The following is a 23762-nucleotide window of genomic DNA, read 5'->3' on the forward strand; positions in this document are numbered from 1 at the left end:
TTTTTTACCCCCATCAGTACAAAACTCATGGGGGCACAGCAGAATTTAAATATTTTTGTGGGTCACAAAATACCACCAGACATTTCTGCTGGTGCTACTTAGGTCTTGGCTCCTGACACCTTTGCCAGAAGTAACAAAGTGTTTTTCAAAGCAGCCTGGGGGTGTTTTTATCTTTCTTCACCTGCTGATGTTTCCACCAAAAAGCTCCTGAACACCCTTCAAGGCACCACCAGCAGCTGGCTTTGATAAAAAAACATTAGCAGATTTATTGATTTATGCATTTCCTTTTTAACTCACAAGAAGAGTCTCACATCACATCTTCAATCTTATGTTAACATCAATTAAAAACATTTAAAATCCCGCCCAAAAACCCCCCAAAATATTCACAAACGCAGAGCCGGAGACAGGGATTGGACAGAAGTGCTGTTTTTATGAGGTTCTGCAGTGCCAGCCTTCACCCCCTCACAAAAGCAGGGCTCCACAATCCCAGAGGAGCCCTGGCTCTACCTCTTGGTGTTGATCCAGTGGTACCTGTCCACGCGCGGGCCAGCGAAGGCGGCCGTGGGCCTGTAGCTCCTGTAGCCCCTGTGCTGGCCAAAGTGGGAGCCCTCGGGCACGTGGGGCTTCCTGTGCAGGTACTGCCACCAGGGCTGGGGGGGAGCCTTGCAGAAGTCACCAAACTGAGCAGCAAAAAGCGGGGGAAAAAAAAAAAAGAGTTCAAATGCCGCCCCTCCTTCCCCAGCACGGTCAGGCCGTCCCAATTCCGCCCCGCTCCTTCCCGAGGAAGCTGAGCCACCACTGCTGCCTCCTCCCAAAGCTCCATCCCACCCACAGCACCTCTGAGGCTGGGAAAAGCCTTCCAAGGACTTTCCAGTCCCCAAGGGCCACGACTTTTAAACCCCATCAGGGACGGTGACTCCATCAGGGCTGGTCACCATCCAGTGGGAGCAACTCGGTTCTTCACACTGCTGCTCAAACACGTGGAGTGGCACAGGGAGAGTCAGCTAGCAAGAAATAGGCTCAAGGTTTCTCAGCTTTGTTTCACAAAGCATGGACAAGTTTGACATTTAAAGCCAGACTTTTATGGGGCAGTGACACCACGTGCCAGGGCTGGAAAACTCTGCTGGGGAGGAATCAAACCTCAGCCTCCCCTGGAGCAGCTCAGGGCTGTTTCCTCCCACCCTGGCACTGGGAGAAGAGCCTGACCCCCACCTGCCAGAACCTCTCTGGAGGGATTTCAGGGCCACGAGCTCAGCCAGAGCCCCGGCTCACCTGGTAGATGCTGTTGGGGTTGCTGACGGTGGGGATGGCTCTGGGCTCCCTGCTGAAGCTCTCCTCATCCGAGGAGCTGCTGGAGTGATAGTCCAGGGCTGCCCTGCCCACGGCAAGGCTGATCTGCTGCGGCAGCTCGGGGTTCTCCTCCCCATCAAAGCGTGCCACGGTGAAGGGCCGGCTCCTCTCGCCGTACCTGCAACGGCTGCAGGTGGGTGCTGCTGCTCTGGCAGGAGCCAGCTCACACCAAAAGGGACCAGACCCTCAGGAGTTAATGCTGGGAGCAGGCTTAGGCTGATGGAACACCCAGCACTTGGTGTTTGTCAGCCCCCAGCGATGCCTTAAGTTGGAGCTTTTGTATTTCCTACGTTCTGTACTCCATTTATAACTCTGAACTCCGTATAAAGTGTCATTTATAACTCTGAACTCCGTATAAAGTTCTCACAGCTCAGTCACACACACAAAAAAAACCCAAAAAAACATTTTCCAGCCCCAGAACCAAGGACACCACTGCAGCTTCAGCCCCAAAAAGTGAAAACAGCAGGGAATGGAGGACAGCAAACTGGGAGGATGGGACTGCATCACCTGGAGCTGGAATTGCACAATTAACCCAATATGGAAATGGACCAAAACTTATAAGAGTGTGAAAACTCATGACTCAGGGTCCATCTTGGGTGTAGCCACAGCTGGGCTCTTCTGCAGCCCAAGGTGTGTCCTTTAGAAGCCTTTCAATAAGTCCCTGCTTTATTCAGTTAGCTCTGGCTAAAGGAATTATTTAATTATTTGTTTAATGATTTATTTTTATTTTATGCACTTTATTTTATTTTTTATTCGTTTTATTTTTATTTATTTTATTTATTAATTGATTATCTATTCCTTTTAGCTCTGTTCCCAAGGCATCCCCGTGAGCTCACCTGCAGCACACCTGGAAGGGATCCACCCACAGCGTCATCTCCTTGGGCAAGCCCAGCAGGCTGAAGTCCACATCACTCTCCACACAAGCCTGCTCCAGCAGGGGATCCCGTGCCTGGTGTTTGTTGATCCTGATGCACCTGGGGGACAGCAGAGGGCACCTGGGGTCGGGGTTTCACTGCAGCTTTGCAGGCTCTGCTCCTGCAGAGCACGCCCAAAATCTCTGCTTGCTGGCTCAGCACTCTCAGGCTGGTGCTGCAGGTTCTCCCCTAGAGCCCCAGGCAGCCATCCAGCCTCACGAGCTGATTTATCAGCTCCAACAGGACTCTGCTGTCAGCTCTCATCAATAGCTGATGTCTCTGCTTTAAGTGTTCCAAACAAAACCATCCCAAAAGTCACTTTAAGACCACTTGAATTCTGCATCCTGGGAGTCAGGGGCTACTTGAGACACTTGAGATTTCCACCTCCCACATTTACAGGTTAAAAAAGACTTGCACCTCAGTTTTCTAATCACATATCTACAGGTAAAAAAAAGGATTTCCACCTCAGTTCTCTATTCCCACAATTACAGTTAAAAAGAAAATATTTACAGTTTAAAAAAATCCCACAATTACAGTTTAAAAAAACATTACAGTTTAAAAAAAAAATAAAAAACCCTCAGTGTTCCACCTGTAATCACACATTTACAGGTTAAAAAAAAAAAGTAACTTTCACCAATTAAGAATTCTTCCTTCAAGCTTAAGGGGTATCCTGGTGGTTCCCTCTGCATTATTTATTTGACTTTAAGGCCTCCAGGAATTGCCTCTTGAATGCCAACCCAAGGCTCCAGGTTCTTGTCCTGAGCCCCCTCTCACCTGAAGGCTTGGCCTCGGGACGGGTTGTCCAGGTACCAGTGATTTTTGTACTTTTCAAACAGGACCGTAGTCAGCTTCGCTGCAAACTTCTCCACTTTGTGCTTGCTCAGCCTGTCTTCCCTCTTCACCAGCTTCGTGATGAAGAAAACCGTGGCAGCAATTTCATCTTTCATCTTAAATTGCAGCACAGGAGGTGCTGGAGCAGAGAGGGAACACCACAGCAGAGAGATTTAATAACATTAAGGCACGAGCAGGTTCCAAGAACTGATGCTGCAAAAGCTGCACAAGCCAGGATGGAAAGAGCCTGGATAAGCCTTACTGCCAAACAGCAGATTAAATTTAGTTTGGGATATTAAAACCAGTCTAATGCATTACTAGAAGGCACCTGCACTAAGCAAGTTAAGAGAGAATATTAAAAAAAAAAAGGGTAAAATGTAATAGCTCTTATTTGTCACACATATTGCAAGCAACCAACCATACAAATATAGATCTTTTTATGTTAAAAAAAAAACCAAAAAAATATCACCTTTTCACAGCAGAGAGAGTAAAAACTTGAGATAAACTTCACAAACAGCTTAAAGAGGCACCAAGAAAACAGATAAAACACCACAAGGCCCTGGCCCATCTACACAGGAGAAACCCCAACAGCCAAAGGCTCCCTCCCTCTTTCCCTGGCAGCGTTTGGTCAGGCTTTTTATGGAACAGGAACCATGTGGAGCTGAGGAATGTAAGAATATTCAGGTGTGCAGGAGCCGCAGGTGTGTGTTGGGTTAATTAACAACCTGTTCCAGAGATATTCCCAAGCTCCTTGGCTTCATTCCAACATCAGCTCCTTCTTTTAGGGTGATTTCATTGATTCTGTTCTGAATTCTGTTGTGCCCATCACTCTACCCCATAAATCCCTGTGGAATATTTAATATGCACCATGAGAAACAGCACCCAGCTTAATAATTAATTATTAGAATGGTGCTGGACTGCTTCTATTTTTTTCCTTTTCCTGCTTCCTTTTTTCTCTTTTTTCTATTTTTTTCGATTATTTTCCACATGAAACCTTCACATTTGGCTTTCCTTATTTAGAACACTGCTTGATTCTGGATTTATCACATCACTGACCTTCCTAATTCACATTATCAGCACAGATTTATATCGTTTTTCAGGCATTTAAAACACAGAAAATGTCTCAGTTCCTCAAATGTTTGGCACAGAGAACAGCTGATTGTTCCTTTTTTTTCCCCTTTTTGCTGCCTCAGGAAGTTGTCTCGAGTGTGAGACCCCAGGAACTGCAGAGGGAAAAGAGCAAAGGGAGGCAAAAAGAGCTGAGTGTTCAAAAGTGGCTCCTAACGGGGCTGGGGATGGTGCAGCCCCTCAGTCCCTGTGCTCACATCTCAGCCTGGGGTGATGCCAGGCAGGGGATGAGAAACTCAGAGCCAGGGGATGAGAAACTCAGAGCCTGAAGGCACAAATTGTGTCCCCAAACCACAAAATTCTGGCTATTTCTGGATTCCACTTCTCTCCCCTCACACAGTTCCTTCCTCGCTCTTTAATTTTTTTCTGCATCACACAGAAAAAAAAAAAAAAGAAAAAAAGAGCAAGGCTTTCAGAAGAAATTCTGCTTTTAAGGAATGAGTAATAAAGCACAAACCAGCCCCATATTCCTTCTCTTCCTTCATCTGACATATCAAAACACCTCCTTAGCCCATGGGGACCTTTCCCTTTCCATGACCACCCAAAAGAAGCAGAAACCAGAGTCTGAGACAGAGAAGGGATCCTCAGAAAAAGCTTCCAGGTTTGTTTCTGCTCAGACACTGAACCCCCAGTGTTGTGAGCCCATCATGTGCTCCTGGGATGAGACACAAGGATTTTGTTCCCTGAGTCATTCCTTCCTTTGCCGTGGAGAAAAGAGGGCAGGGCCAGCCTGCTCTGGTTTTTGGGGAATGCTGGAGGACAACAGGAAACTGCTGCTGGGAAGAATTTCCACACAACATTTCCTGGCCTCTGTCTGTGCAGTCTGTGAAGGTTCTGACTCTGTCTGCATCCAGAATTAGCTCTGGAGCATTCTCGGGCAGCCAAACTGGCTCTTCATGCCTGAGGGCTGAGTTTTATTCTGGAGATTAAACTTCCTTTACAAAGGTCATTTTAACTGAGTGGATTCCCTTGCAAACACTGCAGCCACATCAGTTTTTTCTATGTTTTCAAAAATCTGTTCCGTGGTTATGTGTCAAAAAATAAATAAATAAACAAACCCAAAATAAAAGTTCTCAAGTGACTTTAAAGTTTTGATCACATGGATTTTGCTGCAGTGTGGCTGAACTGCAGGAGAAGCAGGTGTTGCAAAAAACCTCAGGGCAGCCACCACAGATCTGTGGGTTTTTAACTGAGCTGACAAAATTGGTGTCCAGGGAAATGTCAAAAAGCAAGATTTGCCACTTTAAAATGATGAGTAATGCACATAATGCACATAATTATAATTTTGTAAGCTTTTCTCGGTAAATTTAGTCCACTCTGGGTTTCCTAGACAATCCCAGACACACAGATTGGGATTCCTCTGGGGATGATTTTGTCTTTCTGGCCAAAGTCTGGATTTTAAGTCTGATTTCTTTGATTTCACATCGTTTTTCCTCAGTACCAGATTGTAACCTAATAAAAGCCACGACCTCTTCCTCTCAACTTTGATTTCCTTCAATTGATTTCCTTCAATTCTTCAGCCGCCCAAGCCAAAGCAGCATTGCCAGTGCAAAACAGCAGCAGGCATGGTGGGGAGTGCCCCGTTTGCTCATCGTTCCTGACCCTGCCACGTTTCAGCCCCAGGAATTCTCCATCCTGTCCCAAATGCCAGGGTGGCTGGGGTCACACAGAGACACAGGATGGGGTTTTGAGGCATCTCCTGCTAAATCCAGCAAGCCCAGGCAGGGCCTGTGAGCGGGGAAATTCTGTGACAAAGGGGTGAAGGGCTGGGATGCACAAGGGACAGAAGAGGGAAGGCTGGATCCTGTATTTGGGTGTTAAACTCTACATTTCCCACCCTGTGATATCACACACTTCTAACCAAACTCCACACCCACAATCCCAGTGCTGCCAATCATTTTTGGAAGCCTTCTCCACGGTCTCAGGTCAAATGCAGTGTTCTCTTGAGGCCGTGGAGAAGGCTTCCGAAATTGACGTTCTTTCAGCACAGAAAGTCTAAAACTCCAGGGTTCCACCCGGATCCCTCCTCCACCTCCTTCTGTTGGGTTCCTTGTTGCCATAGCCGGCACAGAAACTGCAGGGGAGCAGCAAACAAAGCCCTCACCTGAGAAACCAGCCTTGCATCAGGTGGTATTGCTTGGAGGATGACAATTCCACACATTTGCAACAGCAAACGTGGGCAAATTTAGGCAAAGCCCCCAGCAATTCACCAAGTTGGCTCTGATTATTCCAGCTGTGGTTGATATAAAAGTAGTGAGAACTTTTAAACTTGGTGGTTTTGATGCCATGCAGGAGCTCAAGCATTTTTTCCTGTTAATGTCAAAGAAAGCAGAAGAGCAGGGGGTGATTGTGGCACCCCATTACCAAAGTAGTGACTTTTGAAGGGGGAAAAACTGACTGGTGTTCTGACTCAATGTTGTAGAAGGTTGAATGAATTGCTTTTATTAAGCTAAATTCTATTATATGAATATTATAATATACTAGAACTATGTCATACCAAAAAGATACTACAGAAAAACCCATGACTGTCTCCAGACACAACTTTTTCCCAATTAACTAATCAATCTAAACAACCGTCACCACTGTCCAATGAACAAATCACTCCTCAGTAAACAACCTCCATAACACATTCTGCATATACCAAACAACAAAAACAACAAATAAATATAAAAATTGTTTTCTTCTTTCTCTAAACTTTCTCACTACGTCTCACAACTTCCCAAGAAAAATCCTCAGAGATAGTATCATGTCTCTGTTCGAAAAATATAAATACCACACCCCATTGCAACGAAAGGAAAACTGGCTCATTAATCAGGGACATTAATCAGGCTCGAATCCTTCCCAGAGCTGTCAGATGCCACTGACTGGAAGGAAAGACAACCCTGTTTGGGTAATAACTGCTGAGGAAGAAAATGCCTGAACCAAAGCTGGCACAGCCCATGCCAAGGAGAGAGAGATCATGAAACAGCAGCCAACAAATTGTGCTCCCATTCATCCCCAGCTCCCTCCAAAAAGGAACTGTTCTCATCCCAGCAGATTTAGCAAAACCCAGGACGGACAGCCAGTGTTCTGACTGAGAGGAGGCAGGAGGTAAATGAGGAGATGTTTGTGCCTTTTGTAAAATGATGGTGTTTTAATCCTTACTAGGAACAGAAAAAAAAAGCCAAACCACGGAAAACCAGTGCCTGGATATCCATGGGACTGATCCAGAGCTCGCTGAAACCAGGGAAATGTGTCCAAAGCCTTGAGTGGGACTGAAATCAGGCCCCCAGCTGGGCAGGAGCATTCTTAGCCAGATTAAATGAGCTGTCCCCTGGGTCAGCAGGCAAGCCTAGGCTTGAGCCATGCAGGGACAGACCCAGGGACAGTTTCTGTAGTAACTGCAGCCCACACCAAGAGCAAACACAGCTCCCCTAAGCACACTCTGGCAGGAGCCACCCCTGCAGGACTTTTTTTGCAGTTTTCCTGTTTTAAAGGATTGAGTACATGGAAATAAAGAAGCCAAGTGCAGCTTGCCAGTGGCAATCCCCCCTCTGCAAGCCATTTGATTTTTTTGTGGGTGATGGAAGGCAGGCAGCTCCTCCAGGTAAGCAGCTGCAGTTTGTAGGTATTGCTATAAAAATCAGGAAGCCTGAGTGATTCCCTTGGGGAAAAGCATCCTCGATGACAATCTCCTGAGGGAAAAGCAGCTTGCATTTGTTTGCTCACTGTCCTGGTACATTCAGAGGCACCAATTCCATGGGTCACTAAATCAGAGGAGAAAAGAAACCTCCTACCTGGATGTTACAAACTTACACACCTGTACTTAAGCCATGCAGTCGCTGTAAAAAAGAATTATTGTGGACTGGAGTGAACCAGAAGCTGATTCTGATCACCACCACAAAAATTGTAAGGGTTTGAGTACTCCATCTTTTCCTTATTTCCATATTTCCATAGAATTTTATTTAAGATTTTGTGATTTAAGTAATAGAATATACCTAAAAAACGCCAGTGGTGTCAATCCAGGATGTTCTAAAATTAAATAACAAAGGAAAGACTGCAAAGCTACCTGGGTTTATTTTATGGGGTCTAAGAGCTGTTGCCATAACTCTTTTAAATTTTCTGGGTTTGCTTCCTCTGTTTGCGGGCCATGATTTTCAGAGCTGAACAGATCGAAGAGCAATGGCTGGGCACCCCCAAAAACCAGGGGGAGAGGAGCAGGCGGTGGCACAGCACAGGACACCCCTCTGAGCTCTTTTGGGGGCTCCTGGTGGGAATTACACCAGGCTGGAGCCCCAGGGACATGAGCTGGGACTGCCACCAGTGCCACCAGGGCTCACCCTCCCCTGGGGCCGTTTGGGTGGAAATTCCAAACTCCGGGTGTGTTTCCCATGTTGACTTTGCCCATGGAAACCTCTCTTGCAACAAAGCTCCCACGGCTGGGGCCACCTGCTCTGTCCCCAGGTCCCCCTGGCAGGGGTGGCCATGGTGACAGGAGTACACAAAGCTCCCAGGCTGGGGCTGCCCTGGGGACACTCGGAGCCAGGAGCCCCAGGGGAAAAGATGGGAACATCCCAGGAGAAAAATGGGAGCATCCCAGGAGAAAAGATGGGAGCATCCCAGGAGAAAAGATGGGAACATCCCCGGAGAAAAGATGGGAACATCCCAGGAGAAAAGATGGGAACATCCCTGGAGAAAAGATGGGAACATCCCAGGGGAAAAGATGGGAACACCTCAGGAGAAAAATGGGAGCATCCCAGGAGAAAAGATGGGAACATCCCAGGAGAAAAATGGAAGCATCCCAGGAGAAAAGATGGGAGCATCCCAGGAGAAAAGATGGGAACACCCCAGGAGAAAAGATGGGAACATCCCCGGAGAAAAGATGGGAACATCCCAGGGGAAAAGATGGGAACACCTCAGGAGAAAAATGGGAGCATCCCAGGAGAAAAGATGGGAACATCCCAGGAGAAAAATGGAAGCATCCCCGGAGAAAAGATGGGAACACCCCAGGAGAAAAGATGGGAGCATCCCAGGGGAATTCTCCCAGGGAAAGGCTCCTGGGGAAGGGAACAGGGAAGAATCCACCCGTTTTTCCCTTGCCATTAAATCATTTTTATCCAAACTCTGTCCTTTTCAGGATTGTTCCAAGGTAAGCTGCTCGAGGGTAAGTGCTGAATTCTTTAAGGTGTTTGTGGAGGTGTTGGATAATATTTTTTTCCTTGATTCAGAGAGGTGTTGTAAAAATTTTTATTCTATTTTTAGTTTTATGAGAAGGGTGAGATAATATAGATGTTGTAATTCACGCTATCACAATTAGCAGTTAACTATTTCTTAATTACAAAACACTGTAAGTCGTCTTTGGTTTATTAACTTTTTGTCACACCATGCTGTAGATGCTTTAAAGCCAATCATCCAAAACTACTCTTTGTGGGTCTTACTGCAGCGTATTTTTTATAGTTCTATTTCTCTGAAGTATCTAGTTTTATTTGTAAGGCCATCTTTTGGAACTTCTTTCTACCTCTATTTCTCTCTCAACAATACCTGTCTTATCCCATGGCATTTCTAAGTCAGTATTTTTTTATTTCCAAGTTTGCATACGGTGTGGGCCTTCCGTCAGGCCCTGAGAACTCTCTACAAATCCATTTCCCACATGGAGGGAAACTGGCAAAATTGTTTCCTTTGCAGGGAGACTTCTCCTTGCAAGCTCCCAGATTGTGTCTCATTCCTGTTTTAGCCTGATCATCTATATCAAAGAGCTTTATCACATTATTAATTGCACAGACACGAGATGTAATTGATGAGAACTCCTGACACACACTCAGAACAGATCTGGTAATTATTTTTTTAGCTGCCTCAAATGAGTGTAAAAGTTGGAGCATTCTGATGCCTGATTGACAGCACGATCTGTGCTCCTGTGGTTTGTTTAGGGGGGAAAATAATTCTGGAATTCAGGGAAATGGTGAAATTCCACCATCCCTACTGTACTTTGTTCTGGGAAATTCCACGTGGAAATGGCACAAAATCCACGGCCCAGGACATGGAGCCAGCAGGGAATGGGGACAACAAACACCTGAGATGCTGCAAACCAGGCACGATGATATTTCCATGGAAATCTGCCCAAATCTGCCCAAATTTGCCCAAATCTGCCCAAATCTGGCCAATTTTGCAGCTGGATTTGCACTCCTACCTCTCGATGCATCAAGGAGTCCATGCCAAGCTTTTCCTTATCTCCCTTTCCCATTGTGGTGCAGCATAATAATTTATATTTTCGTGTTTAATTGCTTTGTCTTTGCACTCTTGAAATGGTCTTTGTGTCGTGTTCACTGCAGTTTTTATAAGTAAAAATTCCTAAAATGTGGTGTAAATATTAAATATAGATATAAATATTATACATTAATGTATTTAAACTTTGCAAGTATATGAATATGAATATGAATATGAATATGAATATGAATATGAATATAAATATGAATAAGAATAAGAATAGACATAAATATAGCTACAAATATAAATACAGGTATAAATATATATTAACATAAATTAAGTAGAAATAGAAATAGAAATAGAAATAATAGAAATAGAAACAGAAATAGAAATACAAATAGAAATAAAATAGAAATAGGAATAGAAATAGAAATAGGAATAGAAATAGGAATAGAAATTAAATCTAAATTAAATAGAAAGAAATAGAAATAGAAATAGAAATATTTGGAATTTAGCAGAATAAGGGTGATATGACCAATATTTTCCATTATTGCCAATTTCTTATTATTTGAAGAGCGTTTGAGGAGATGGAGAATATGAATATAACTACTGGAAGTTTTTTCTTTCGTTCCAGGTTTGCCTGCCATGACTCCAGGAGAAGTTCTTGGTTTGCAGGCAGTGTAGTTAGCTGATTGTCTCCGTAATTCCACAATCACTAACTTCACTGCCATCAAAACAAGGCACAGCATTCCCTGCTCCAGCCTCGGCCTGGAAACTCCCAACTTCCTTATTCCTACTGCAAAATCGTGAATAATGGGATTTACCTGCAGCTCTGTTTCCAGGATTTTACCCGCCCACAGCAGTGTGTGTTGCATGTTGGTAATATGAAGTGAAATCTTGGATTTCTTGGAGTTGGTGCTAAAATCCTCAGGAATCTTCCTGCACCGAGAATCCTGTCTGATTTTAAATGATTCATTTACTGTATACTTAATTTTTAACACACACAGGCTGGGCTATGAATTATTTTAGGTTGCATCCTTCACCTTATCGGCTAGATAGCAATAATTTTCTTTTTTTTTTTTTCCATATTTTATTAAGCAAGGTAAGTGAAGGGAGTTTTGAGCAATATTAAACTCACTGTAGGTATAAGTTGTTTTTTTTTTTTCTCTGACCAATTAGCTTAACTAAGAATTTTAATTGGAGAAAATAATGAATAATGCCAGAATTTGCTGTAGGAGGGGCTTTTTGAAAGAAAAAGTAGGGGTGAGAGGCTCTGCCATCAGCCTGGTTGCCAGGCAGTGTAGTTAGCTGATTGCCCAAAGCAACAATCACTAGCCACACAGCCAGGTAAAAAGGCCTGGAATGCTGGGAGCAGGAATTTGGGAGCAGGAATCAGAGCCACAGCAATGCTGAGGACACGAGACAGAAACACCAACAGACAGGGCAGTGAAATAAAACAAGAGCTGCCTTCCTGCCAAGCCAGTTTTCCTGGTGATCCACCTCATTTCCAGCTCGTTTCCACTAAAAAACATAAAATGGATTTTTATGGGTAAAATGGAGGATAAAATGGAGGATAAAATGGAGGATAAAATGGATAAAATGGAGGATAAAATGGAGGATAAAATGGATAAAGTGGAGGATAAAATGGATAAAGTGGAGGATAAAGTGGATTTTTGGGTTTTTTCTTCTCCAAATTCCCAGGCTTTGACTCCCATTCTGACTGGGCTCGTCTCAGCCTCACCGAGGCCTCTGCTCTCACATTTCCCTCTGTTTATTCTTGTGGAATAAATGAAATGAAGGCCTGTGGTGGCAGTTTTCCCCATCCTTGGAGAAGCTGGGCTGGAGTAGAAATGACCTGAAAGAAGATGGAAACTTCTGCTGGAGCCCCAATTACTGACCTGGTTAATTAGTGTGCCCCACCATCAACACAACTCCCACAAATAAACTCAGATTTTCAGCCTGCCTCTGCAATTATCCCTTTTTTTTTCCTAATTTTAGTAAAGCACTCCCCATTTTTAGTGGAAAGCTGGGTTGGGGAACTGGAAGTGGAGTGGAAATGACCTGAAAAAAGATGGAAACTTCTGCTGGAGCCCCAATTACTGGTTAATTAGTGTGCCCCACCATCAACACAACTCCCACAAATAAAACAAACTCAGGCAAACCATTAAACACAGAAATTGCATTTTCAGCCTGACTCTGAAATCTTTTTTTTTTTTTTCCCCTAATTTTAGTAAAGCACTCCCCATTTTCAGTGGAAAGCTGGGTTTGGGAGCCAGGCCAGGCAGAGCAATCTGCAGGAGGTGCTGAGCTCTGCAAGCCTTTCCTGCGAGTCAGCAATCCCCTTTTCCCCATCAATAACCCCAGAAGGAATCTCATCCATCACCATCCATTAGTCTGCTCTGAATCCTGGCTGCAGCAACAACGGTTCACTGAAGCTCCCATTCTTCTTTTGAATTTTTTTTTTTTTATTTTTTTTTAATTCCTTGGAAGATTGGACTTGGGTTTGGAGGGGTTTTCCAAGCAGGGATGGAAGCCAGGGTTTGCAGCTTTGGGCAGCCATAAAGATTCATTTTAAGCAGTAAATGGCTTTACACAAATATAGGACACCCTAAAAGCATCCCATAAGTCTAAGAAATTCAAATTAATGCAGGGGATAGAATAAGAATAACGTTCAGGTTATTATCAGTCACAGATAATGCTTAGTGTCCAAATCCAGATTTCAGATTTGATTCAGACATGAACAAATCCAAAGGAGCAAACCCTGGAAATGGTATAAATCTGGGAAGCGAAGGTGGCTTTATCCAACACATTTCTTAAGCAAAGAGCATCCTGCAGGCTGGGGAACTCTGAAATTCCAGGCCAGGCACAGGAGGCAAATGAAGTTTAAGTGAGCTAAAAAAGGTTTTTAAGGACAATTTTCCATATCAAAACACAAGAAATAAGGCAGTGGGTCTAAATTCCTCAGTTTAATATGAAAGAAATCTTTACAGCCTGGCCATTGTTACTTTTTTTTTAAATTTTATTTTCTATTTTTTCCATTGCTGTCTCCTGGTTTTTACCCACTGAAACACAAAAACTCAGTTTATAACCAAGTTATCAAACCAGACTCTGCACTCCCTAAAAAGCTCTCAGAAACTGGATTTGAGCAATAAGGCAAGAATTCCATTTGGGGATTTTTATTATTATCAGCAGTGAAATGTAGATTTACTGATTTAAAATGGTTTGGCCTGGCCTGGCCGGATGTTTATCAGGAGAATAAAATCCAGGAATAAGAGGTCTGGATTCTATTAAGGCTTTTCTTTCCTTCTGCTGTAATTCCCAGGATACAAAGCAGAGACAAATGAGTTGAAGGTTAAGAACCAAATATCTGAATTAATACAATTCAATTCCACAATTGTACAGAGTAGCACTGAGATATTAAAGCTGATAAGTGCAGTGATTGGAGAAATAACCTGGAAAACAAGATTTCAAAAGGTACTTTCAGGAATGACGTCTTCATTTTGGACATAAAAGCCTCCTTTTTTCCTTCCTCCTTATTTAAGCTTTTCACTTGGTTCCTATAAAGCACTTCCTCTTCTCAAAGTTTATTGAAATGCTGAACTGAGTCTGCTTGGCCCAAGTTCTGCCTTTTATTTCCCTTGGTCTAAACACTCAGATTCTATTTAGGGGGAAAAGATGTCCTGGATATTATTGTTAATATTATCCTTATTATTATCATTATCATTATTATTACTAGAACTACAATAACTACTCTGTTTTATCCTGTACTAATACATATTATTACCAAATTTAGAAATTAAAAGGCTGCTGCTGGTTTTCTATAGTTTTCTCCTTTATTTTCTGTATATTTCCCATTTCTTTCTCAATAGTGGATGAGAGAACGAAATGGAAGCTTCACCATTTTTCAGAAGGAAGCTTCACCATTTTTTTAATTTTGCTTTAATTCTGGCTGGGGTTCAGAAGGTCAGGGAACAGAGTGTTTGTGGAAGTATTTTTATTTTTCTGGAAAAGCCAGGAAACATCAGAGCCTGCTCCTGTTTCACAGACGTGACACACGCTCAAAGCCAGCAGCTTTCCAGCACTTCCCTCTGGAATTCCTGACTTCTGCCGGCCTGGAGTGAGCTCTTTTCGTGGCATTTTAAAGGATTTTCCTCCCCTTAAAATACCAATTTCAGAATCAGCTTCTCCCCTTGACCTCCCGAGAGCGGCTCAAGGTTTTAAACCTTCTGCAGAAGCATCGATGTCCTGTTTTAAAGCGTCAGTCCCGGTTTTTCTCTGCGGGAACAGATTCACTTTGCTGCTTCTCCGCCACCTGGGAAAATCTCTTGGAGAAGCTCGGGCTGGATGGAGAGCCCGGGCTGCAGGAAACAGGTGCGGAGCAGCTTCCAGGGAAAGGCTGGGGTTTATCCATGCGGGAATCACAATTCCCGTGCTCTGCTTTCCCTTCCCAGGCCTTCCCTCAGCGCAGGGATTTTGGAGTCAATCCCGGGATTTTCACTTAAAGCGATCCTTGCGGCGATCCCTTCCGACTCAGAAGAGTCAGATTTAGAAAACTGGGGTTGGGATGGATCAAATGGGTCACTGCTTGGCTGGAGCGGCAGGAAACAATAACGCTCATCCCGCTCCTCCGCAGCAAATCCACGTCTGGGAGAGAGAAGGAAAAACCTTTCCAAAAAAATAAAAAAAATTAAAAAAATCCGGGCTGGATCCGCCCGTGGGTGGCTCCTGGTGGGCGGGGGGTGCGATGGGGATATAAAGCGGGAGCGGGGGTGCGCAGGCTGGGGGATGAAGGGCTCGGAGCGCGACGCGGGGAGCGGCGGCCGGAGGAGAGCGCGCAGCCCCGGGGCGCTGCCGGCTCCGCGGTGCCGGCGCTGAGCCGAGCCCGCTGGCCGCGGCCCGAGGAGGAGCAGGAGGGAAGGAGGCAGGGAAGGAAGGAAGGAGGAGCTGTCGCTGTCGCTGTCGCTGTCGCTGTCGCTGTCACTGTCGCTGTCGCTGTCGCTGTCCCGTCCCCGGCGGAGCGATGCTGGCGGCAGCAGCGCTGTGCGCGGCCGCGCTGGGCTGCGCGGCGGGGGCGCGGCTGCTCAGCGGTAAGAGGGGCTCGGCATCGCCGGGGATCGCTGGGAGATTGTGAGGGGATCCTCTCTGTCCCGAAAAGATCCCTCCGGCCCCGCCACCCTCGCCTCTGTCGCTGGGAGGGTCGGGGTGCGCGGGCGGCTGTCGCGACATGGGCAGGGATGCTGTTGCTTCGCGGTGGTGCAGGGGGAAGGTTGGGTTTGATCGTTCTGGAGGCCTTCTCCAGCTTTTCCAGCTGATTTTCCCCGCCGCCCTGGCCTGGGGAGCTCGCTGGAGTCAGCGGGCAGATGCCGAGCGAGGCGATAAGGGGGAATACAAGGAATCCTTTCAGCCTTGTCCTAAACTGAGCAGTGAAGTCCAGCCAGGAATCAACTCCAACTAATTTCCTTAGCTGGAAGTAATGGCAAGTTTGGCTGATAAGGCAGAGACTTTCTTCCTTTTTTTTTTTTTTTTTAACGAGTCAAAAATGTGTTTGTGTATCAGAAAAGAGCCTGAGTGCAGTTTTTGTGACACTGCTTCTAGAGAGTTGCAGATTTTTAATGACACACTGCTGTCTGTGTTTTCCTTTTGCCTCTCCCAGCAGCAGTGGACATTTCCCTCAGAAGAGGTAAGGGGCTTTGCATTTTTCTCCGAGTGTCAAATTCCCTAGAGAAACACAGGCTATGCTAGAAATGTATTTTTTAATAGTGCTGTTGTTGTAAAAATCCTGCTCCTATTGTAATCCCTGTGCAAAATATTAGCAAACTCCATTTCTGGCTATTTAACTGCTGAAAAATTCCAATGTGAAAGGTGTTTAAAATCCCACTCCTACAGTGGCCAACATAAAAGGATAAAGTTTATAATGACCTGTCCTTGTATTATCCCATTTGTTCCAAGCACACCACAAATGTTGTGAATGTTTTCCTTCTGTAAAAACATAAACATGTAGGTTAGCAGATTGTGCCTGCAAAGAAATATTTACTGAGCAAAACAAAACTGTTTGTTTCCACAGTCTAAATATTGGGACTGCTCTGGTGAAAAAAACACACGAGTGCATCATTTTGGATGATGTGTCTTTTCACTTTGATCTTCCCTCGGAAACAAAATGAGCTCTGCTGCTTCTGCATGAGACAGTCCTTGGCTTGTGACAGCCTGAAAACAGACATTGCTTACACCCTGGGCAGGCAGAAACATTGCAGAGCACAGAGCAGAGCTGGAAATTGGGCTGTGGGAACTCATCTTGTGATCCTCAGTACAGAAAAGGAAAGAGTTTGAGGCTGGATGCAAATGAGAAATTCTTCCCTGTGAGGCTGGTGAGGCCCTGCTTGGCCAGAGAAGTTGTGGATGCCCCATCCCTGGGAGTGTCCCAGGCCAGGTTGGACTGGGCTTGGAGCAGCCTGGGATAGTGGGAGGTGTCCCCATGAGATGGTTTTAAGGTCCTTTCCAACCCCAAATATTCTGGGATTCTGTGGCACTGCAATCTCCATCGAACTATTGCATATAGATCTATTATATCTACATGGCATATAGATATGTTGTGTATTATTGCATTTAGATATATATTGCATAAAAGATAAATTCTTGCTATCTCTGCTTGTATAAGGAAATATCTAATTTTGACCATTTAACTCCTTAAAACCAATCATCATTTTAAAAAGCCTCTTTGAACCCTTGGCAGGGAGCTTTGCTTTTTGAAAGGTTGTATCAGTTTGCTGTGGCACAGTGTTTCTATGGGAGGAACTCCCAGGATCTGCAAATCCCAGAAAATTCATGAGAGAGCTGAGAACAGCAGGACATGAAAGGACCAACCTAAGCCTTGAGATTCAGTAATAAAAATTTGGAGATGCCATTTGCCAGCCCAGTAACACAAGAGGCTTTAACCTGTGCTGTGTTTTCCACATAAACAGCACAAAACTCATCCAAATTGATGTTCTAGCCTTAATTTTGGTCCCGTTTAGCGTCGTTCCTGTAAGAGTTTTCTCTCCCTCCCTGCAGGGCAGACGGTTTGCAGGCGTGGGACACAGAAACCCTGCTACAAAATCGTTTATTTCCACGATGCCTCCCGCAGGACCAGCTATGAAGAAGCTCACCTGGCCTGCAGAGCTGATGGGGGACATTTGGTCAGCATCGAGAGCCCAGCAGAGCAGAGGCTGATTGAATCATTCATCAGGAGCCTCCTGGCTTCTGATGGAGACTTCTGGATAGGGCTCAGGAGGAGGAAGGAGGAGGAGGACAACAGCACAGAGTGTCACAGCTTCTACTCCTGGTCAGACGGGAGCTCATCCAAATTTCGGTGGGTACCTGGGAGTGGCACTGTGGGACTGGCAGTGTGTGGAAACCCAGGGCACCGGGAACATTTCTCTGTCTGCTCTGGGCTGTCCTGACCCCCAGGGGAGCGCTGACTTTGGCCCTCATTCATGGAGAAAACTTCCAAAGCCTCAAGGCAAACTAGAAACCACAAAAGTGTGAAAGAGATTGTAGAGATTGTGGAGAGTAGTGGAGTGTGTCACATGGGTGAGAAATTTAAGGTTTAGGAATTTTAGTATGTTATAGACTGGTTCAAGAGGGAGGATATTGGGTGTTGTCTTGAGTTCCCTTCTTCTTCCTCTTTCTTCTTGGGTTTGGGTGGTATCTTGTAACTGGGTAGAAAAATTCGCATTGCGGGTCTGTAGGGATCAGTTATTGGGTTAGAAAGGAAAATAATCTAGGTGTCACTTCTTAATAGGGTAGCTCATTTTTGATTAGACTTAAAAGGGCTTGTAACAAGAGATTGTTAGCCATTTTTGTGCTGTTTTCCTGCACGCAGAGTCTGGTGCAGACAGTGTGCTGAAGTTTTGATAAGGTAACAATAAACAGAAGCTGAAGACTGAAAAAGTTCAATGCACCTCTGGTTCCTGACACAGAACTGCTCCAGGAGGGGCTCCCCTGCCAGGGGAGCCCCCAGAGAGTTACCCAGCTTAAGGCCCAGAAACTCAGAGCAGTGCCTTCAGGAATTAAGGATTTTGTCCAGTGAATCCAGGCTGTGATGTCCCAGCTGTCACTTGTGTCCCTTCTGCGCTCCTTGCACGAATCCCCCTCCTGGTGGAGCTCTGTGGGAGTGTCTGCTTTAGGCTAAATTGATCATTTTTGGGGGCTAAAAGGAGCGGAAACAACAAGTGGTGTGGCCTTAAAAATTATCTGATTATTAAATTACTTAATTAAATTATTAATTAATTAATTTAATTATTAAATCTGATTAGGCAGATGCAAGAGACCTGAAGATTCCTGCACTGCAGATCCCATGAAGTTCATGCCTGATGTCCTGAAAAATTAAAAATGTGATTCCCTTACTGAGGGAATATATTAGAGCTGCAGGATTTATTGCAGACATGGAAAACTAAAGTCTTCACAGCACTTTTTAGATTTCTGCCTCCTTATCTTAAGGAACCACAGGGTTTGTTATAATTAAATTATAAAAGCAGCAACACTGACTCCAATTTGCATCCTTATATCAGACATGACAAAACAGCTTGGAACTGTGACCTTTTTGCTCTGGGAGCCCATAAGGCATTTCAGTCACTCAGAAATGAACAAATAAAACCAGGTTTTAGTATTATTTGATATCTGAAAGTCTCTCCCGGGGTTCAGATATTGGGGGTGGATAATGGGAAGCTGGAACCAGAATCTGCTGCTAAGAAACAGGCACAGCTTTCCTGCCTTCCATTGGTGAGGCACACTTATTTATGCTGAATTATAAAGCCAAGGAAAACACCAGGGGAGGAAGGAAGTGAGGGAGGAATAAAGCATTGGAATGGTTGGAAAAACACTGCTAGAAATGGGTGTTCTCCCATGCTGAGTACCTCAGGATATCTGGAATTATTTCTGTCCTACGGATCAGCTCACAGCAAATTCTTGGCAGGCAGAACATTGCTCGTTCCAGAATCAGTGGGGATTGAACAATTTGCAAAATCGAGACACTTTTCGAGGTGTTTTCTGAGTTGCATAAAATATCTCCCCACCAACAGTGATTTTACAGTGCCACCTCCTCCCTGTGCACTGCTTGGAAAAGCGGCACAGGTGGCTGGTGGTGAGGTTTATTCGTAGAAAACAACAAAAAAAAAATATCTGCAAGACTGTGGTGGTGCATTTCTCACAGAGGAAGCCAGGTTCTGCTTCAGATTTTTCAGATTTTTCATTAAATAGGTGCCAAAACTTTGCAAGGCGCTGAGACCAAGGGAGCAAAAATGATGATTTTGCACAGGTCTAAAATTGTGTGGAAAAACTCCTCTGCAAGGCTCAGTGAAAGCTCAGGAGGACTTGGACTTTCTCTACACAATTGCAGCTCACTTTGAGCTACTTTAATGTTCAAGAAAGGACCTTGTCCACAAGCAAATAGTGAATTCTAAACCCACATTTTTAAAGATGTAACCAGAACCGAATCTGTGTTTCTGGCTTATTCCATGGTCTCCATGTTCATTCCTAACATTGCCACTGCATTTAAGACACAAATTTATTAAAAAACAGCTATAAAAATCTGTTAATTGTACTGGCTGAGATCTTTTGGTAATGCTGACTGGGACAGGAAGGAGGGAAGGGTAATTGTGAGGGGCTCAGCCCTTTGCTCGTCGATATTTGTTCAACGTCTTGCTTGCGGAGTTTGAAAAATCCAACTTGAAAGAACAAATAATTGCATTTTATCACTCCCATTCCCCCCAGTGGAAGCGCAGGGTGTACCATAACCCCTTTAGCTCTGCTTTTTTCCCCCACCCAAGCTGCTGGAAGGTGCCCCTGAGGTGGTTTTTTGTGTGTTTCCCCAGGAACTGGTACGTGGATGAGCCGTCGTGCGGGGGCGAGGTGTGCGTGGTGCTCTACCACCAACCCTCTGCCCCGCCAGGCCTGGGCGGCCCCTACATGTTCCAGTGGAACGACGACAGGTGCAACATGAAAAACAACTTCATCTGCAAATATTCCCTGGGTAAGGAGGCTCTGTGGGATTTCAGGAACGAGGAGTGCGGTGGCTGATAGGGAAGCCCTCGCTCAGCTTTTCATTTATGCAGCAAATGGGGGGAAAATCCCGGTGTCTGCAGCTGCCTGTGGCTTGCATGAATTCCCTGGGGGTTTGTATGAAGGGTTTGAGGTCTCAGCTTGGGGGAGAGCGCTGAAGAACGGTGCTCAGGTTGGAAAATGTGCATTTGCCTCACGAGGAAATTCTGCATTTCTCTTTCCTTCCAGACAAGCCAACGAGAGCTCCAATAGACAATTCCCGAAGAGGTGAGTTGGACATATTTGTTTGGGATTTTTTTTCTTTTTTTTTTTTTTAAATTATTGCTGACTTGCAGTGGAAATACTCTGCCATTCTTTGTCAAGGACACCCAAAAAACATCCTGAGCAAGAAGCTCCCCTGCAGCTTGCACTTCCCCTGTGCTGTTCCATGCTCCATCCTGCAGGGAAAATCTTGCTGCTGGTGATGCTGCAGGAGTCCCAGTGCACCTCACACATCTTTGCAGCTCTCAGCCTCTTCAAACTCCTCTCAGCCTTGCTTTTTATTATTTCTAAAAAAACATCTGCTGTATTAATGAAGCTGCTTCTTTCCAGCTGTGGCAACAGAGCCCTGGAAGGGAGAATTCCCAGAGGAACGCTGGAGGAAAGGTGCCAATGGAACAGCTGGGGGAGCCAAAGGTAAGCTGTGCTCTCAAAACCTCATTTCAAGTGTTTGACTCAAAATGTGGAATAATATAGAAAACAGCCTCTGGAAAAAAAACTTCCCTCAGGTATTTCCCAGGACAGAATAAGGAGGTTGCTCTGGCGGTAAAAATGTTCAAAATCCAAAGCTATGCAAAGCACTCTGGGTGTGAAAAAGCCACTTTTATTATTTATTTATTGTGAAATATATTATTTATTGCAAATTTTATATAATGAATATTATATTATCATCGTGAATTTCATTATTATATTTATTGTGAATGTTTTGTTTGTACGCCTGTGATTAACCGTGAAAAACTTGCAATTTCTTCTTATGACCCTGCTTCATTTTTACCCCCAGAACCTGTTCAGAGCCTTGCCTACATCCTTATTTCCAGCATTCCTGTGCTGCTTCTCCTGATGGCCATCACAGGCATCTCCTGCTTTTGGCTGCTCATGAAGAGGTGAGTGGCACTTCTGTGTTGTGAATTAACAGTGACACCTTGTCCTGTTTACAGCCGATTCCACCATCCTGTAAAAAGCTCTGCACAGGAGTGTTTGCAGCCAAAAAAATGCTGAAAACGTGGTGTTGGTGCTCCAGGTTGAGTTAATTGGGAAGGAAAATTCTAAGTAAATCACATTATATTCTTTTCTTGCATTCACAGACGTAGCAGGCAGGAAAAAAATATCACCAATATTACAGCTTCCATGTGTTAACCCTTCTACTTTTCTTATTCAAGCTTTGAATTTTCTGAAGCTCCCCTTCAGAAATGAAAAATGGAAATAAAAGGATAACAATAAATAATGTTTACCAGTGTCCCCTCCTCGCTTTCCCCGTGGGCACAGCACACCTGGGGAGGAATGCTGGCTGGGATTTTGGGAGTGTCAGGAGGAGTTTTGCTGCCCCAGCCCCTGAGCTGGCAGCCCAGGCTGTCCCTCAGCTGGTCCTGCCAGGGCATTTTCCAGGAGTGCAGCCTGGGATGGCTGCAATAAGGAATGTCCTGAGCCCAGCTCTGCTCGAGGCTCATCTCCAACTCCCTGTCAGAGTTCTGCTCTTGGTTTGTGTTTTCCTCTGTGCTGTTTTATGGCTTTTCCCTCCTAAGGAGACAGGAGCTGGTGGATGTGACCCCGAAGGAGGACGGGGCCTGGCTGCCACACTCCGGGAGGGACAGCCCCAAGCTGGACATTTACAGAGTGATCAGCAAGCAATCCCAAGCTGACCTGGCTGGGGCCAGGCCTGCCACAAAGAATTCCTCCTTCCGTGCCCAGGAGGGGCCGGAGAGCCCCTGCAGGGACCCCGAGGACACCTCCAGCAGTGGCTTGGTGACACTGGCCAGCACTGAGAGTGGCTTTGTCACCAACGACATCTACGAGCTCTGCGGCGACCGTGTGGGCAGGAGCAAGGAGTCCACCTGGGTGGACAATGAGATTTATGGATATTGAGGAAATGGACCCAAAAAACCCACTGGAGTTTGGAGTTTGAGTGCCAGCATGAGTTTACATGCCCTCTCTATGCACTTGTTTAATAATGGGATGTGTGGGGTTTGTCCTAGTTTTGCATTGCGCCCTTATTCTTCTATTTTCTGCAAGAATAGGGGTTTTTAAAGAACCAAATTGAAAAGCATGTACAGATTTTGCTTTGCACCAAGCCCCCTTTGCCCCGGGAAGGGCTTGTTAATACCCTCCATTCCTATTTGTACCAAAGATCTGCCTTGAAACTGAAGGACAATCCAAAATCCTTATTTATTTATAGACCTCCTCCTCCTCAGAGGTGCTAAAAGTCACTTGTATTGTGTGATGGAGCCCTGCTTCCCTGGAGGTGCTGAGCAGTGGCAGGTGGGGAAGGAATCCCTTGGTTTGCTTTGCTTGTGTGTGTGACTTTCACCGTGCCTATTAAATTTCTTTATCTCAACCCATGAGTTTGCTCATTTTTACTCCTCCAATTCTCTCCCTCATTCTGCTGGAAGGGACAGAGACCAAGCAGTGGAGGGGGAATGACCAAGCAACCAAGAGTGCAACAAATATTTCACACCTTTTATTCTGCAGGTGATTTTCTGGCTCCAGGAGAACAACACTGCTGCAGAACAAGACTATGAAGCACTAAAATGTGTATTAGTTGCCTAAAAGTTTGCTGTTCTCCATTGCACATCAATAAATAAATAGGAAAAAAAAATCATAAGCTGGGAGGAAACAAAGGTTTGGCAAAAAGGTGTTTTAAATGTGGCTGAAACAACAATAGAGCTGAGTGCAGGCACAGCCATGAATCTCTTCTGCCAGAATAGGCAGGAAGATGTTTTTAGATCTCTGAGCTGTTGCTGACTGCTGCAAACACTGAAATATTTCAGTTGTCACAGCTGCTTCTCACTTCCTAAATGTCCCAGTTGCTGTGGCTCTGGCTCTGCAGTGTCACAGTGGCTGCTCCTCCACCAGGACATGGGGCAAATGAAGCCCTGAAAGGAGAAATGCCTTTAAAAAATAAATCATCTTCCAATTGTTTTGAAAACAGCATCGAGTGGGCAACAATTTCTCCTGAAAAGCAAAATCCTGATACAGGAGAGTGGTCACTCACAATATCTGGAGTTTCTAATGCAGGAATTAATGCAAATCAAGCAAAAGTCCGTCCACTTTAAATCTTGTATTCTT

General features: G+C 45.0%; 2 protein-coding genes across 4 annotated transcripts; one reads left to right on the forward strand and one right to left on the reverse strand.

Annotated features, from left to right (window-relative positions):
• Positions 1-241: 241 nt before the first annotated feature.
• On the reverse strand, positions 242-3717 carry BTG4 (BTG anti-proliferation factor 4). The gene is made up of 5 exons (XM_068171943.1): positions 3565-3717; positions 3039-3234; positions 2187-2324; positions 1273-1468; positions 242-680 (listed from the first exon to the last, which is right to left on the reverse strand). Exons 2-5 carry the CDS (start codon positions 3209-3211, stop codon positions 504-506), a joined length of 684 nt encoding a protein of 227 aa, XP_068028044.1. The 5' UTR covers positions 3212-3234; positions 3565-3717; the 3' UTR covers positions 242-503.
• Positions 3718-15392: 11675 nt separating this feature from the next.
• LAYN (layilin) lies at positions 15393-23118 on the forward strand. 3 transcript variants are annotated; one of them, XM_068171968.1, is made up of 8 exons: positions 15393-15493; positions 16060-16086; positions 17454-17751; positions 20255-20412; positions 20670-20708; positions 21033-21116; positions 21481-21583; positions 22223-23118. In XM_068171968.1, exons 1-8 carry the CDS (start codon positions 15427-15429, stop codon positions 22560-22562), a joined length of 1116 nt encoding a protein of 371 aa, XP_068028069.1. In that variant the 5' UTR covers positions 15393-15426; the 3' UTR covers positions 22563-23118. The 3 variants fall into 3 exon arrangements, with proteins under 3 accessions (XP_068028069.1, XP_068028070.1, XP_068028071.1); XM_068171969.1 differs by having other exon boundaries at positions 16063-16086; XM_068171970.1 differs by lacking the exon at positions 16060-16086.
• Positions 23119-23762: the final 644 nt, after the last annotated feature.

Source organism: Anomalospiza imberbis, chromosome 24 (assembly GCF_031753505.1).
Source record: "Anomalospiza imberbis isolate Cuckoo-Finch-1a 21T00152 chromosome 24, ASM3175350v1, whole genome shotgun sequence".
NCBI lineage: Eukaryota > Metazoa > Chordata > Aves > Passeriformes > Viduidae > Anomalospiza > Anomalospiza imberbis.

Excerpts from the sequence above, each read along its gene's own strand:
- BTG4 (XM_068171943.1), bottom strand. The coding sequence starts at position 3,211 with ATGAAAGATGAAATTGCTGCCACGGTTTTCTTCATCACGAAGCTGGTG. Across the intron at positions 2,325-3,038 it reads TCCCGAGGCCAAGCCTTCAG|GTGCATCAGGATCAACAAAC; the intron begins GTGAGAGGGGGC and ends GCTGTCCCCCAG. Across the intron at positions 1,469-2,186 it reads CCCTTCCAGGTGTGCTGCAG|GTACGGCGAGAGGAGCCGGC; the intron begins GTGAGCTCACGG and ends CAGCCGTTGCAG.
- LAYN (XM_068171968.1), top strand. The coding sequence starts at position 15,427 with ATGCTGGCGGCAGCAGCGCTGTGCGCGGCCGCGCTGGGCTGCGCGGCG. Across the intron at positions 15,494-16,059 it reads GGGGGCGCGGCTGCTCAGCG|CAGCAGTGGACATTTCCCTC; the intron begins GTAAGAGGGGCT and ends TGCCTCTCCCAG. Across the intron at positions 21,117-21,480 it reads AACAGCTGGGGGAGCCAAAG|AACCTGTTCAGAGCCTTGCC; the intron begins GTAAGCTGTGCT and ends TTTTACCCCCAG.